Source organism: Manis javanica, chromosome 5, assembly GCF_040802235.1.
Source record: "Manis javanica isolate MJ-LG chromosome 5, MJ_LKY, whole genome shotgun sequence".
Classification (NCBI taxonomy): domain Eukaryota; kingdom Metazoa; phylum Chordata; class Mammalia; order Pholidota; family Manidae; genus Manis; species Manis javanica.
In genome coordinates, this window is record NC_133160.1 from 70,117,162 (window position 1) to 70,133,339 (window position 16,178).

Consider the following 16,178-nt stretch of genomic DNA (forward strand, 5'->3'; position numbering starts at 1 on the left):
TACATGATCAACACCACCACATTTTATTATTAAGAGGTTTAGAATACTGCATTAACCTTTTTAATTTCCAACATGGTGGAGATAAGAAAAAGGCAATCCTGACCACGGGGATAAATAACAGGCTACCTAAGGTTAAGTTGACTGTACAGGGCTCTAGCTGTCCCTGGCCCCATGCAGATCCTTCAGAGGTCAAAGTGACTGAACACTAAATCTCCTTCCGTTAGCCAACACTTATGCCTATGGTACTATTTCTCCTAAAATCTGAGTTAGATTGTGGGCGAGAATGAGGAGAACATGACAAAATATACGACAGGGATAAATCTTTAAGAATTCAAACTTTGAAAATACACTGCACACAATCTGCTGTTCTCCTATATCTGGCCCTTCCTCAATTTAATTCTATTTACTCTAGCTTATTTCCCTCATTTTTGAAGGGTTTCAGCCATTTCAATAATGTATTCACATAACCCAAAATGCCCTAAGCTGAACTGACATAACTGCAGCTGCGCCAGTTTTCTAACATGGCTAATATGCACTATCTCCCAAAAGAAGTCATAAATATCATATGAGGTGCCTCTACTGTAACTTCATGCATATTAATGAAATCTTCCCAGTCTTATAAACAAACAGAAAGACTCTGAAACCTAACCACTGCCATATTATTCTCAGCCCCAAGCTGTAGAAGAACAGACTTCAGTCACTCCTCAAAATCCTCAAATGTGGCCCATCTTACTTCTGCCACCACCACCTTTTTATTACTCTATAGGTTCACTGTTTTTCAAAGTGTGGTCAGCTACTACTCACATCAAATTATCTGTAATAACTTGTTAAATGCAGATATGGGGCCTTTTCCCAGATCTGCCAAATCAGGGTATCACGGAACGGTGCCTCTCCTGAGCAACCATGTTTGGGAACTGCAGTTTCAGTCACTGGTGTACTTCCGGTTGCCAAATCCAATGATAATTTTTGTAGTCCTCATTGTTCTTGACCCCTATGAAGCACTTGAGAATGTTTATTCTATTTTTGAAATTTCTCTTTCTGCAATTCTCACTTTCACCTGCCTGTCAAAAACAACTCCAGATGTTTCCTCTTATTTCTCCAAATTCAAAATATAAGCACTCCTTGAGGTTCTAGCCCTAATGTTGTGTTTTTATACTCTCTGAGAAGAGGCAAACACCTTTTTTCACAACTTGGATAATTAACTCTTCGGAGGGGAGTCTTAACTTTTTCATCTTTACTCCAAAACTTTCTCAAGGTTTCTATTTTCAATTGTTGAATCATCTCCACTTAACAATCTTATTATCACCTTAAAAATGTAAAAACTGCAAATTTTTTTAACCAAATCAAATTCCATTCTTAACTTCTCTACTTCTATTTATACTATATCCCAGTTATCCAGGTTAAATCCATGGAGTCATCTTTGACTTGTCCATCTTTTACCTTACATAATCTATTTTCAGGTCCTATTTCTCTGCCATTGCTTAAATTTATCTTCTCCTTAATATTTGATCACAAACCTGGTTGGGTCATCATTACCTCGTCCTCAGGCTCCTGACTTTCCACTTGCTCCTTCCCTAAACAACCTTAAAAAACTGTTGCTAGAACACTGCAACAGCAAAAAAATGGAAAACAGCCTAAATGTTCTCCATTTTTACATCTGCATATGTGTATGGTTATATTAAAAATAATGGAAGGTTAAAATAACAAACCTAAAGAATGATACATCTGTATTAGATAATATTTATAGATGTATATGTGCCTGTGTGTAAGGCAGTGCACATACAGTCTCAGGAAGAAACAGAGATAAAAGCTAGGCTTCTTTGTATATACCATGTTTTACTGATTTGTTATATTTTTATATAGTAATTAAAAAATCTCAACTGTTAAATATCAAGATACAAATCAAGTGAATAATCTGAAATGTGTCAAGATGGAGGCGTTAAGTTACAGAAATGTTATTTTAGTTTACTTTAAAATATATTAATTTGTATGTATCTGGTATCCTAAGGATGAAAACTATTTTAAATTGTTTTTAGTAATCATATTATAATGGTAGTGATGGTATTGTTATTCTGAGACTACTGTATGTATGTGTGTTGTGAAAAAAATAAGAAATTATGAAGGTACCAATAGGAACCACGACTTTTATGTGAGAGAATGAAGATACAAATGTTAAGATTTAAGAGAGTAACTAAAAACCCTGTGGATCTGCATTTGAAATGAAAGTATCAATGTGAACTAAACATTTTATCTTAAATTAATACACATTATTTCTGAGCTGTTTTTTTCTGAAAAGACCTGCTGTTTCACCAGCCTATAGGTACCCACAGCACCTAGATTATGGTTTCCAAAGATCACTTTCCATGAAAAGGAACTAGGGCACTTTAGAGAAAAGGCCAATTTCTAGTCTTGGGGAGCAAATGCAAAAGATGAGGCAAGAACATTCTGTTATAAGAGAATGAAAGGAAGCTAATGAAGACTACTGTGATAATGTTCAAAAGACACGGTTTCCACATAAGACAAGGGTATGACTCACTACTTCTATTTCCATTGTAGTGGGAAGTCACGGCCAGTATAAAAAAAGATTTAAAAAATTAGAAGATAAAGATTGGGACAGAAGAAATAAATCATTATTCTTATTCACATATAACATGATAGTATACTAAAAAAATCCAAAAAGCTATCTCCCCAGGCAAGGGAAACAAAAGCAAAAATGAACAAATGGGACTATATCAAGCTGAAAAGTTTCTGTACAGCAAAGGACACCATCAATAGAACAAAAAGGTATCCTATAGTATGGGAGAATATATTCATAAATGACAGATCCGATAAAGGGTTGACATCCAAAATATATAAAGAGCTCACACATCTCAACAAACAAAAAGCAAATAATCCAATTAAAAAATGGGCAGAGGAGCTGAACAGACAGTTCTCCAAAGAAGAAATTCAGATGGTCAACAGACACATGAAAAGATGCTCCACATCACTAGTCATCAGAGAAATGCAAATTAAACCATAATATCCCCTCACACCAGTAAAGATCGCCACCATCCAAAAGACAAACAACACAAATGTTGGTGAGGTTGTGGAGAAAGGGGAACCCTCCTACACTGCTGGTGGGAATGTAAATTAGTTCAACCATTGTGGAAAGCAATATGAAGGTTCCTCAAAAAGCTCAAAATAGAAATACCATTTGACACAGGAATTCCACTTCTAGGAATTTACCCTAGGGATGCAGCACTCCAGTTTGAAAAAGACAGATGCACCCCTATGTTTATCGCAGCACTATTTACAATAGCCAAGAAATGGAAGCAACCTAAGTGTCCATCAGTAGATGAATGGATAAAGAAGATGTGGTACATACACACAGTGGAATATTATTCATCCATAAGAAGAAAACTACCATTTGCAACAACATGGATGGAGCTAGAGGGTACTATGCTCAGTGAAATAAACCAGGCAGAGAAAGATAAGTATCAAATGATTTCACTCATATGTGGAGTATAAGAACAAAGAAAAAACTGAAGGAACAAAACAGCAGCAGAATTACAGCACCCAAGAATGGACTAACAGTTACCAAAGGGGGAGGATAGGTGGGAAGGGAGGGATAAGGGAGGAGGGGGAAGAAACGGTGCATTACAATTAGCATGTATAATGTGGCGGGGGGAGCATGGGAAGGGCTGTGCAACACAGAGAAGACAAGTAGTGATTCTACTACAGCATCTTACTACGCTGATGGACAGTGACTGTAATGGGGTTTGTGGGGGGGACTTGGTGATGGGGAGGAGTCTAGTAAACATAATGTTCCTCATGTAACTGTAGATTAACGATACCAAAAGAAAAAAAGTTAATGCTAGAGGTATCAAATTCACACACACAAAAAAATCCAAAAAGCTCCACAGATAAACCATTAGAAGGAATCCAGCAAGGTCACTAGATGTAAGGCCAACATAAAAAGAATTAGTTGTGTGTATATATATATATATCAGCAACAAATAAATAGAAAATACACAAAATATTACCTAAAATAGCACTAGAATCATCAACTAAGCAAAAAATATTGAGATGTTTAGAAAAGGTGCCTATTGATGAGAGAGAGCAGTTTGAATATACAAAGGAACATTAACTGTAATGACTGAAACACAAATAAGTTTAAATTCATAGTAATACTAAAAATGTTCTCATTGGTTAACTTTATAGGAAACAACTGATTACTTCAAAAACATAAAGAGAAACAATCCAGCCTTTTCTGTACTAACTTTTAATAGACATTTCTTTTAATAGAAGTAGAAGTATTCCCAGCTAATTAGAGAATTTGAGTATCACCTGCAACACCAATGAAATAACAGATTCAGGCCATGATCATAAACGACTGCTAATATTATAAAAAAATAGAAAACGCAGATACTGTGTCTTCCAATGAAAGAACACAATACTGCTTATGAGGTATTTCTGCTAAACTGAACCTGAATTTGAAAGCCTCAAGATTTAACTATTGGTTTCAGGAAATACAGAGGAACATGTAAGATGCTGTCATGAAGGTAACAGCAAACATGAGATTGTAGGAAACTCTGCAAAGGACCCAAGTTTTTCAAGAACTAAATCAAAAGGAAAAAAAAGAGTGAAAGAAAATCTATACATTAATACATAATTAACATACATATTCCAATATATGGATGTAATTTTCATCTTGACTACAACTTACAAAACATTTATGAGGTAATGAAAGAATTACTATTAATTTTTAAGGTGTGCTAACTGAACTGTGTTTATACACATACATGTGTGTATCTGTATTAGAGTCCTCATATTTTACAGATATATATTAAAACATCTTCAGATGAAATATCATGTCATATTTGCTCTAACATAATCAAATTTAGGGAGATATATATGAAATACTACTGCCATGTTTCAATAATTATTGAAGCTGGGTGACGGGTAGGTACAAAGAGATTCATTCACCATTCTCTCTATTCTTGTATATTTGAAATTTTCCATAATAAATAAGCAAAAAAAATGTGGAATGGTTTTTTAATGTATGTTACTACCCTACACAAAATCCTTTAAGGGCTCTCCTCTACCTACCAAACTGAGAACATCTGCTAGATTCAACTCTCAAATTTTCCAACCAGTCTTCTATAGTCTAGCACCAAACACTGTAATATTTCCCATCTAACATTTGCTTTATTATTTCCAAATGAAATGCATTCTCTCTACCATTTCAGTCTTCTACATTTTCCTCACCTTCAATGCTTGCCTCAGGTAATAAAACCTTAGAGTTAAAAGAGGACTTAAACTGAGATGCAGCTAGTTTAGTGGTTTTTAAACAATTTGAGAAGTTGAAGTTCAGAAGTCTGAATTTATAAGTTTTTCTTCAAGCAAAATCTCTTACAACCCCAATTTATAACACATAAAAAATATAGTAAGCTTTGATGCTTTTGACAAAGGGCAGCTTGGATTCCTTCCTAACAAGCTTCCACTCCTGAACAAAGAATGACAATCACTAGTGACTTCATCCTTGCAAAGGTACTTTTAGAAGAGACAATAAAACTGTGGATAAAATGAGAGTTCCTGTGGCCAGGATTCTCACCTGGCAGTGGTTGATTAGCTTACTGCACACCTGTGGGCAATACATGGCTGTTGACTCTATATAAAGAGCTCCACCCAGGGCTCTGGGAGTGAAATGGTGGCAGGGCTGCAAGGCTGCAAGAGAGCAGAGCAGAGGCTGGCGTGGCGGCTGCGCCGAGGACAGAAGCCCAGAGGATGGCTGTGTGGGACGACTGTGCAGAGAGGCCCTGAGGACAGCTGTGTGGGATGGCTGTGCAAAGAGGCCCAGAGGACAGCTGTGCAGACAGAGGGACCCAGAGGCAGAGACCAGCTTGCTGCCTGCATATGCACTCTGAGTGAACAGGATTTTAGTGACTGACCTGACACCTGGAAATAAAGTTGGGTATAACCCTTTCACCCCAAGAATGTTTTGCTGTCATTTTCTTTGGTCACACTGAATCCATAGTGAACTTGCCTGGGGCTGAAACCCACTGGCAAGACAAAAATGAAACAAAAAACCTACACCAACTTCATCAGACATCATAATAGTTCACATGGGATGGCATGAAACTTGTAAATTTAATAAAGATCCAAGGTAGGAGGGAAAAAGTCTGAGAACCAGTAATATATGATTCATCTATAACTGAAACTAAGGAAATGGTTGAAGAGGGTAAAGTATGGAAGTCACAACTTCATTAAAGATATATAACCTAATTCATGAGTAATTAAACTTTTCCTTTCCATCTAATCACTGTATAAACAAATAAAATATAAAGCTAATCTTTCATTGGTCTATTAGAAATCCCCACTCATCTAAATTAAAAAGGATTAAATCACATTTGGATCGATCTATTAGGACACTTGAAAATGGGCAGTCTTAAAGCATTTGTGATAATCCTCTATTAATCAAAATAATTAATTTATCAAATTATTCCCTAACATACTTTAACATTTTTCTGCATTTATAGGTGTAGTTTGCATTCATGAACTTCTCTGACATGAGAAATGATGTTTTACTGTTTTTTTAATATCATGCAGCACCATAATTGGCAAAAATCAGGCAGTCAAATGTCTGTTAAATAAATCAACAAATGAATAAGATAATTATTTATATTCTTAGCTTCTAATTATAAAAAAGCAACAAAACACTTGAGTTCCATACCAGGACACAATGGTGAATATCTGCTGCATAGATAACTTTAAAAACTTACAAGAAAATTTCTTTTAAAATAAAAAATGAGTAATGGCTTTATAATTTAGTCTATAAAAATAAATGGCTTCATAATAAATCAAAAATTACTTTTCCAAAAAATAAAAAAAGTTTAGAACCCCTAATGTTTCAACATAAATTGACGAACATTTATAAATTTTCAGCAGTCTCTAGCCACCGCTGTCCCAAGACTCTGATTTTTAAAGCTGAAAACCACCAATATTTAAAAAATATTTCTACTAGTCAAAACACCAAAAAGTAACAGATTTTTAATATGACAATGGATTCCCTAATTCACATACTAAATTGCTCTATACAAGGAGATTTCACAATCCAGGCACCATAGCCATGTTGCTGCAAGTAGGATTTCAATAAAGTTTTAGCTTCTTGATAGGATCCAGACATACACTATAGAAAGAAAAAAAAATTGAATTATAGAATACAGGCAAAATTTGGCTTTTATACAATGTAAATAGCCCTAATGTATTTTTAGTTTGACACTTTAGAAATTAATGAAAACCTTTTTGAATCCCTATTTTTCTCAATATTATTTTTGAAACTAAAAATGTTCCTTCTCAATGCTCTTGAAAAGTCAATTTTTCTTCTTTTTTAACATTTTCAATTAAAAGAGTAATTGTACTCATCACAGAAAACTTGAAAGTAGAGAAAATGTAAAGGAAATAAAAATCACCTGTATTCCCTTAACTATAGATAACTACCATTAATAGTTTGGTTTATTTCCTGTCACTTTTTATAAATGAATATATAGATGAACTTCAAAAAAAAGCTTTACTGAAGTATAATTATATGCCGTAAACTCACCCCCCATAAGTATACAGTTTGATATTTTTTTAGTAAATTTATACAGGTGTACAACCATCATCAAAGCCCAATTGTAAAACAACTCCATCACCTGCAAAAAGCTCCACTGTGCTCATCTGCAGGCAATTTATATTCCCAGCCTAAGCCACAGATAAGCACAAATCCACTTTCTATTTCTAAAGTGTTGCTTTTTCTAGAAATTTAATAAAAATTAACAGAATATGTACTCTGTTGTGTCAGGCTTCTTTCAGTTAACATAAGTTTTTCAGATTCCTTCATGTTGTTTCACGTATCAGTACTTCCATTTTATTGCTGATAGTGTTCCATTGTGTTGATATATTACATTGTTTATTCATTTAGCAGCTGATGTACATTTGAATATTTCCACTTTTTAGCTATCATGAATAATGCTGCTGTAAACATTTATGTGTGAGTCTTGAGTGGACACAGTTTTTGTTTCTCCTGAATAGATACCAGTAGAATTGCTGGATCACATGGTAAGTATATGTTTACATTTACCTCTGTAAGAAACTGTCAAACTGTTTTTCAGTGATTATACCATTTTACATTCCCATCAGCAGTGCAAGAGGTTTCCAGTTTCTTCAGAAACCTGGTATATAGTATTCTGGATTTTAGTAGATAATGCAGTGTTTATCTCATTGTGATTTTATTTTGCATCTCCCTAATACCTAATGAGGCTGTGCATGTTTTATACATGTATTAGCTATTCATATATATATTCTTTGGCATTTTAAAAAGCTGGGCTGTTTGCCCACTGAATACTGAGTTTTTTATATATTCTGGATTCAAGACCTTTGTTTATTGTATGATCTGCAATTATTTTATTTTCCAGTCTGTGGCTTGTATTTTCATTTTCTTATTAATGACTTCTGAAAAGCAAGTTTTAAATTTTGGAGTCCAAATGATCAATTTTTTCTTTTTCTGGATTGTTGCCTTTGTTGTTTATATCTAAGAAATATTTTCCTAACCTAAGAAAATAAATATTTTCTTCGGAAGTTTTATTAGACTTTTAGCTTTTTAGATCTACAATCCATTTTTACTTAATTAATTTGTATGACTGATACAAGTCTAAGTTAACTTTTTTGTTTTGCCCACAAATATCCACTGACCCAGCACCATTTGTTGAAAAGACTGTTCTTTCCCCCATTAAATTACCTTGGTACTTTTGTACAAAAATCAATTGACCATAAGTGTGTGGGTTTATTTCTAGACTCTTATTCCGTTCCATTGATCTATAATAATTATTATACATTGTCTATTATTACATCAATACATTGTCCTGATTACTGTGGCCTTATGATGTTTTGAAACCAGGTAGGGTAAATCTAAAAATTTTGTTCTTTTGAAAAATTAAGTTGGTCCTTTTAGGTTCTTTGGATTTACACATTATTTTTAGAATTAGCTTGTCAATCTATATATAAAAGTCTGCTGGGATTTTGATAGAGCTTGCATTGAATGCATAGATTAATTTGGAGAGAAGTGACATCCTAACAATACTGAGTTTTCCAATTCCTGAAATGGTACATTTCTCCATTTATTTAGGTCTTTTTTAATTTCTCTCAGCAGTGTTTCATCATTTTCAGCACACAGGTCTTCACTTCTCTTGTTAAATTTATTCCTAAGTATTTCTTTTTATGCTATCATGGATGAAATTGTTTTCCTAACTTAAATTTTGGAGTGTTCATTCCTATACAATTTATTTTTCTATAGTATTCTTTCATTGTGTGATAAATTCACATAACATAGTTGTTTACAATTGGTATTTTCCACAGGATATTTTATAACAAGATTACATTAGTTAGAAATAAGGATAGTTTTTCTTCTTACTTTCCAGTCTAGATTGGATGCCTTTTATTTCTTTTTCTTGCCTTGCTGCACTGGCTAGGACCTACAAAACAATACCAAACAGAACCAATGAGAGCAGATGATCTTGCTTTGCTCCCCAATCTTGGAGGCTAGGGCAGGGGAAAGAGTATTCAGTCTTTCACCATTAAGTGTGATGTCAACAGTAGGGTTTTCATTGATGCTCTTCATCAAGTTGAGGAGTACACTTTTATTTCTTATTTGTCCAGTGTTTTTTATTGCAAATAGTTGTTGGATTTTGTTAGATGCATTTTGTACATCTTTTGAGATAATTATGTGGGTTTTGAACTTGAATCTACTCATATAATGTATTATTATCAAATTATTTCCTGATGTTAAATCAATCTTGCATTCCTGGAATAAACCTCCTTGGTCATGGTTGTATAATCCTTTTTATATGTTACTGGATTCGGTTTGTCAACCTTAAGAATTTCTGCATTTATGTCCCTGAGAGTTACTGGTTTGTTGTTCTCATTTCTCATGTTTTTGTCCAGTTTTACTATCATGGTTATACTAGCCTCATATAAGGAGTTGGGAAGTGCTCTTGCCCCTATTTTATGAAAGTTTTTATAGGATTTGTATTATTTTTCGCTTATATGTTTGGCAGAATTCACCACTGCAACCACATCTGCACTTGTGGCTTTCTTTAGGGAAAGAATTTTAATTAATAAATCAATTTCTTTAGTTCAATTTGGATATTCTATTTAGCCACTAGGTTTCATAATTTATGCCTTTCTAGGAATGTGTCCATTTCATCTAACTTGTCTATTTGTTGACAAAGGGTTGTTGTTTCTAATATTCCTTTATAATTATTTTAGATCTTCAGTTTGTAGCAATGATTCCTTCTTTCATTCTAGTCTTGAGTATTTGTGTTCTCTTACTTATGATTTCATTGACTTTTCTACTAATTTTTCTGTTTTCTATTTCACATATTTCCATTCCTTTCTATTTTATTTACTCCTTCTTACTTTGATCTGCTCTTCGTTTCCAATATATGCATTCAAAGCTGTAATTTTCTAAGCACCTCTTTGACTATATCCCGTAAGTTTTAATAGGTTGTACTTTCATTTTCATTCAGTTCAAGATATTTTTAACTTTCCCTTATAATTTCTTCTTTGATTCATTCATGAGTTATTCAGGGGTTGTTTAATTTCTAAATGTATCATAATTTCCATGATTTCATTCTGTTACTGATTTTTAATTTAGATCCATAGTGGTTAGAATATACTTTGCATGATTTTAATCCATTTAAACTTATTGAGACTTGCTTCATAGCCTATACAGTCTATACTGGCAATGATCCATGTGTACTTGAAAAGAATGTATATTCTGCTGTTGAATGTTTTATGTGTCAGTTTGGTTTGGCTAGTTGGTAGTGTTATTTAAGCCTTCTATATTCTTACTGATTTTCTGTCTAGATGTATTACTAATTACTGAGAGAGTATTAAAACCTCCAACTATAGCTGTACAATTGACTACTTCACCTTTCAATTCTGTCAGTTTTTGCTTATATATTTTGGGATTCTGTTGTTACACCCATAAATATAATTGTTATATATTTTCCTGGTGTATTGACCTCTTTACCACTATTTAATGTTGCTTTTCCTAGTAGTATTTCTCATTTCTATGTAGATATGTTTTGATATTAATATAAAAACTCCAGCTTTCTTTATTGCTACTGTTTGCATAGTACATTTTCTTTTCATCCTTTCACTTTCAATCTATTTGTGTCTTTGAATTCAATGTGTCTCTTGCAGACAGCATATAGTGGGACATTGCTTTTTTACCCAGTCTGACAATCTCTGCCTTTTCTCTGAAGCATTTAGTCTACTCAACTTAAATGTAATTATTGATGTAGTAGATTTATGTCTATCATTTTACTACTTTCCAAGTCCCATGTCTTTTATTTCTACCTCCTCTTTGCTACCTTCTAGTCTTTTTTAAAAATGAATTTTTAGTATACCATTTAAATTCCTCTGTTGATATTTTATCTGTAGTTTTATTTATTTCACAGTTACTTTAGGAATTAACATATGCCTCTTTATCTTATCATATTCTACTCCAGATTCAAACTGACTCAATCTGGTAAAATAGAGCAACTTTGTTTCAACACTGATCTGTTTCTTTCCCAGTCCTCTGTTATATTATTGTCATTTATACTGCATCCATATGTTACAAAATCAATAATACAGTAATAAAATTGTTTTAAATAACTAGTTTTTAAAAAAAGAAAAGTTACATGTCTTTTATAATTATCAATTTCAGTATTCCTTATTCTTTATTCCTTCCTATAGATTTGTTATCATCTGCTGTAACTTTTTCCAAGCCTAAAGGACTTCCTTTGAAATTCCCTTCTAGAGAAGTTCTGCTAAAATCAGATTTTTATATTTTTGCCTACCTGGAAATTTTTTAATTTGCTTTTATTCTTGAAGGATTATTTTGCTGACTACAGAATTCTTTTGCCAGGTTTTTTTCTTTTAGCACTTTACACATGCCATTTCACTGAACTCTTGTCTCCACTGTTTATCTAACAGCTTTGTCAAAATATACTTCATATATTATAAAATTCACCCATTTTAAAATATGAACTCAGTGGCTTAGTATATTCACAAAGTTGTACAACCATCACTATTAACTGCTAATTCCACATAATTTCATTATCCTGTCCCTATTAGCAGTCACTCCTCATTCTCTCCTTATCCCAGCCCTTGGAAATCACTAATTTCCTTTTTGTCTCTACAAATTTGCCTATTCTGACATTTCATATAAGTGTAATCATATAATATTGCCCTTTTCTGTCTGGCTTCTTTCACTTAACATGTTTTCAAGGTTGATCCATGTTGTAGAATGTATCAGTACTTGATTCCCTTTTATGGATATGCCATTATACAGATATGCCATACTTTGTTTATCCATTCATTAGGTGAACATTTGGGTTGTTTCCACCTTTTAGGTATTATGGATACTGCTGCTATGAACGTTTATGTACAAGTTTTGGTGTGGATATATGTATTCAACTCTCTATGAGTGGAATTACTCAGTTACATGACAACTATTAACTTTTTCAGGAACAGTTAAATTGTTTTCCAAAACAGATGCATCATTTTATTTTTACATTCCCACCAGCAATGGATAATGATTCTAGTTCCTTCACATCCTGTCAACACTTGTAAATGTCATTCTTTTTTATTATAGCTATATCCTAATGTGTGTAAAGTTGTATATCATTGTGATTTTCATTTGTATTTCCCTAGTGACTAATGTTAAACATCTTTTCTTATGCTTGTTGGCCATCTGTTAATCTTCTTTATTGAAATGTCTATTCAAGTCCTCTACCAATTTAAAAAAATTAGACCATCTGTCTTTTTATTACTGACTCGCAAGTGTTTTTTGGATACAAGTCCCTTATTAGATACATAAATTTGCAAATACCTTGTTCCAATCTCTGGCCTTTTCATTTTCTTAATGATGATTTTTGAAATACAAAAGCTTTCATTTTAATGAAGTCTAAAATGTTAATTTTTTCTCTTATGGATTGCTTTTGGTATCAGATTTAAGAAACCTTTCTCTAAATATATTTTATCCTATATGTTCTCCATTTGTTTATCATCCATTTTGAATTAATTTTTATATATGATGTGAGGTAGAGTTTGAAGCTCATTTTTTCCCCTGTGGTTATCTAGTTGACCCAAGACTATCTGCTGAAAAAACTATTTTTTTCCCTAATTGGATGATCTTGACACTCTTGTTAAAAATCAACTGGCCATAAATTCAATGGTTTATTTCTGGATTATCAACTACAGTCCAGTGATCTGTATGTTTATTCTTACATCTGTATTACACTGTCTTGATTACTGTGGCTCTGTAGTAAATAAACTTTGAAATCAGGAAGTGTGAATTCTCCCACTTTGTTCTTTTTCAAAATTGTTTTGGCTGTTTGGGGTTGGCCTCTATTATTGTTAATGAGAAATAAGCCTTCTAATGATTGTTTTATGGTTAACTGTTTTTTCACTTGCTGTTTTCAAGATTTTCTCTTCATCTTGGCCTTCAGCAATTTGACTATGGTGTAGCTAGGTATGGATCTTTTTATTTTTTTATTTCTTGAAATTTGCTGAGCTTCATGGAGCTGTTAATGTTTTCCATCAGATTTGGGAATTTTTCAGTCATTATTTCTTCAAATACTTTTCCTGACCTTTTTTTTCCCTCTCCTTTCCCTCTAGGATTCCTAGCACACATACGTTGGTATACTTAATATTGTTCCACAAATCAGAGGCTTTGTTCATTCTCTTCAATCTTTTCCCATTCTGTTCTTTAAAAGAATATAATTTCTTGATCTATCCTTAGAGTTCATTGATTTTTTTCCTGCCATCTCAAATATGCTATTGAGCCTATCAAGAGAATTTTTCATTTCAGTTATTACATATTGTTTAAATCCTAGAATTTTCATTTGGCTCTTTTTTTGTAATTTCTATTTCACTACTGAGATGAACATATTTAAAATAGCTGCTTTGAAATCAAACCAGCTCCTGTTGATTGTTATTTTTCCTGAGTATAGGTTTCAATTTCCTGATTTTATATATCCAATAATTTTGGTTAAAATTCAGACTTTTTAGATAATATATTATAGCAACTCTGGATTCTGTTTTACTCTTCTAAGGTTGCAGTTTTTTAAATTCAGCTTTCTTTCTTAGTGAGACCTGGTTACCCCTGGTGTGCAGCTGCTGTTGAGACTCCAGTTTTTTTTTTATTATTTATGTTTAGTCTGGGTTCCTAGTAGATACTCTATGTCTGCATAGATTAGTGATAAACAAATTATTTTAGTAGACACTGTGTTCAAACACCTTAAATGTATAATGCTTCCATTTTCTGATCAATTTATGTGTGTGTTAGTGGGTAGGAGGAATGTACAGTAGACCCTTGTTATCCATGGTTTTGCCTTCCACAGTTTCAGTTACACAGGTCATCTCCTGTCCAGAAGCAGATAATCTTCATTTTGACATATCAGCAGAAGATAAATACTAGCCTGATGCTACATCACAATACCTACGTCATCTGCCTCACTTCTCATCACATGGGCATTTTATCATCTCACATCATCACAAGAAGGGTCAGTACAGCACAATAAGATTTTGAGAGACTACATTCACCTTTTATTACAGTTTATTGTTATAATTCTATTTGATTATTAGTTATTGTTAATCTCTTGCTGTCCTTAAACTGTAAGTTAAACTTTATCGTAGGTATGTAGTATAGGAGAAAATATAGTGTACATAGGGTTTGGTATGACCTGCAGTTTCAGGCATCCACTAGGGGTCTTGGAACACATACCCCATGGGGTACTCTATGTAATGTTGCAGCCAGTTCTCTTTCATATACTTTCACTCTTCTCTGTGTTCTCTTGGTTCTCCCCAGTACATGAGCATATAATATCTCAGTCAGCCAGGGATATATGGAGAATTTATCTTAGCCCTTCCATATATTTATTTGATTTCTAAAATTTACCTATTAAGTTACTAGGTGGTCCACTACTTGCCCTAACCAGGACTGCAAATTTGGGCCAGCAAAGTTTTGCGCCATTTGTTTCCTACTAGGTTTGGCACTTTTAGCTGACAAAGTCTCAGATTATTGCCCACTGTCTCAAATCTAGTTCACACCTTCTAGCAGCAAATCTACCACTTTTGGTGGTATCACCGCTCAGGTAAAACTACAGTTGTTGCCATTCAAACTAGCCAAGGGGAGGGAGAAAGAACAGAAACAGCCTTGGGCAAAGATGCCAGAAATTCCTGTGGTTCTTACCCAAAATTTTAGCACTTTTTCAAGAATATACACTTTTGAATGTGTTTTCTGCCACTAGTCTCCAAAGTTGGGAAATGGTTTTCTCACAATTCTGTCCAGTTTTATATTTGTTTTTTAGAGATGATTTGCAACCTCTTTATATTGCCAAAACCAGAAACCAGCTAGATAAGCTCTTATACTTAAAAACGTGTGTATACATACACACAAACCTGTAGTTAATATCATTGCTTTACAGGTTGGGATTATACAGTTTGAGCACTAAGATATTGGTGAAATTAAGAGACTTTCATACAATCCATTACTGAAACTGAAATTAGGTTATCAGAAACAACATGCATTTAATAATTTGATAACACAGGTATGTCAGATTATGATAATGTGGTTCACGTCGAGTGGAAAAAGCAGATTAAAAACATATCCAAAATGATCTTAACATTTAAAAATATATGCATACATAAAGATTATATTCACGCGACAAGAAACTGAAATAACATGCTTACATTATAAAATTAAGAGTATTCTATTTGAATAGTAGGCAGGATTACAAGTAATATTTTTCCTCTGTGTTTAAAAAAAATTACAAAAGTCTCTACAATTTTCTGCATTGTTTGTAATACTAATAAAAGAATTAGTATTTTTAAAGAGAGAAAAAGGCTAGTTACACCACATGCATTATTCACACCCAAATCACATGCTGAAATTAAAGCTGTTTCGCAACTTTAAGATAGGAAAATTAATTTATATGGCTATCTTAATGTATTATTTTAGAATACTTAAAACTTCTATAGTAAGTACAGCTAATATCATATACAGAAGAATTTTATTACCATTTTGTCTCTCTGGGTATGACAGAAAGTTTTGAGCAATATTGTCAAAGTACATACTGAGCTGGCTTTAAGTAGCAACACTTACGTAC

At 33.2% G+C, this 16,178-nt stretch overlaps 1 protein-coding gene across 8 annotated transcripts in view; it reads right to left on the bottom strand.

Moving 5' to 3' along the window:
• ADAD1 (adenosine deaminase domain containing 1) overlaps positions 1-16,178 on the bottom strand; it is a 183,949-nt gene that overhangs the window by 123,827 nt on the left and 43,944 nt on the right. For 2 of the 8 annotated variants that reach the window (XR_012131589.1, XM_073237076.1), the window contains exon 12: positions 7,063-7,168. The exons of 5 other annotated variants lie outside the window; for them this stretch is intronic. Coding sequence is in view for 2 of the 3 variants with exons in the window: in XM_073237076.1 (XP_073093177.1) it covers positions 7,063-7,168 (106 nt within the window). In the remaining variant the exon portion in view is untranslated. Of the gene's footprint in view, positions 1-4,733; positions 7,169-16,178 lie in introns of those variants that run through there. One more of the 8 variants, XM_017640152.3, reaches the window with a different exon arrangement.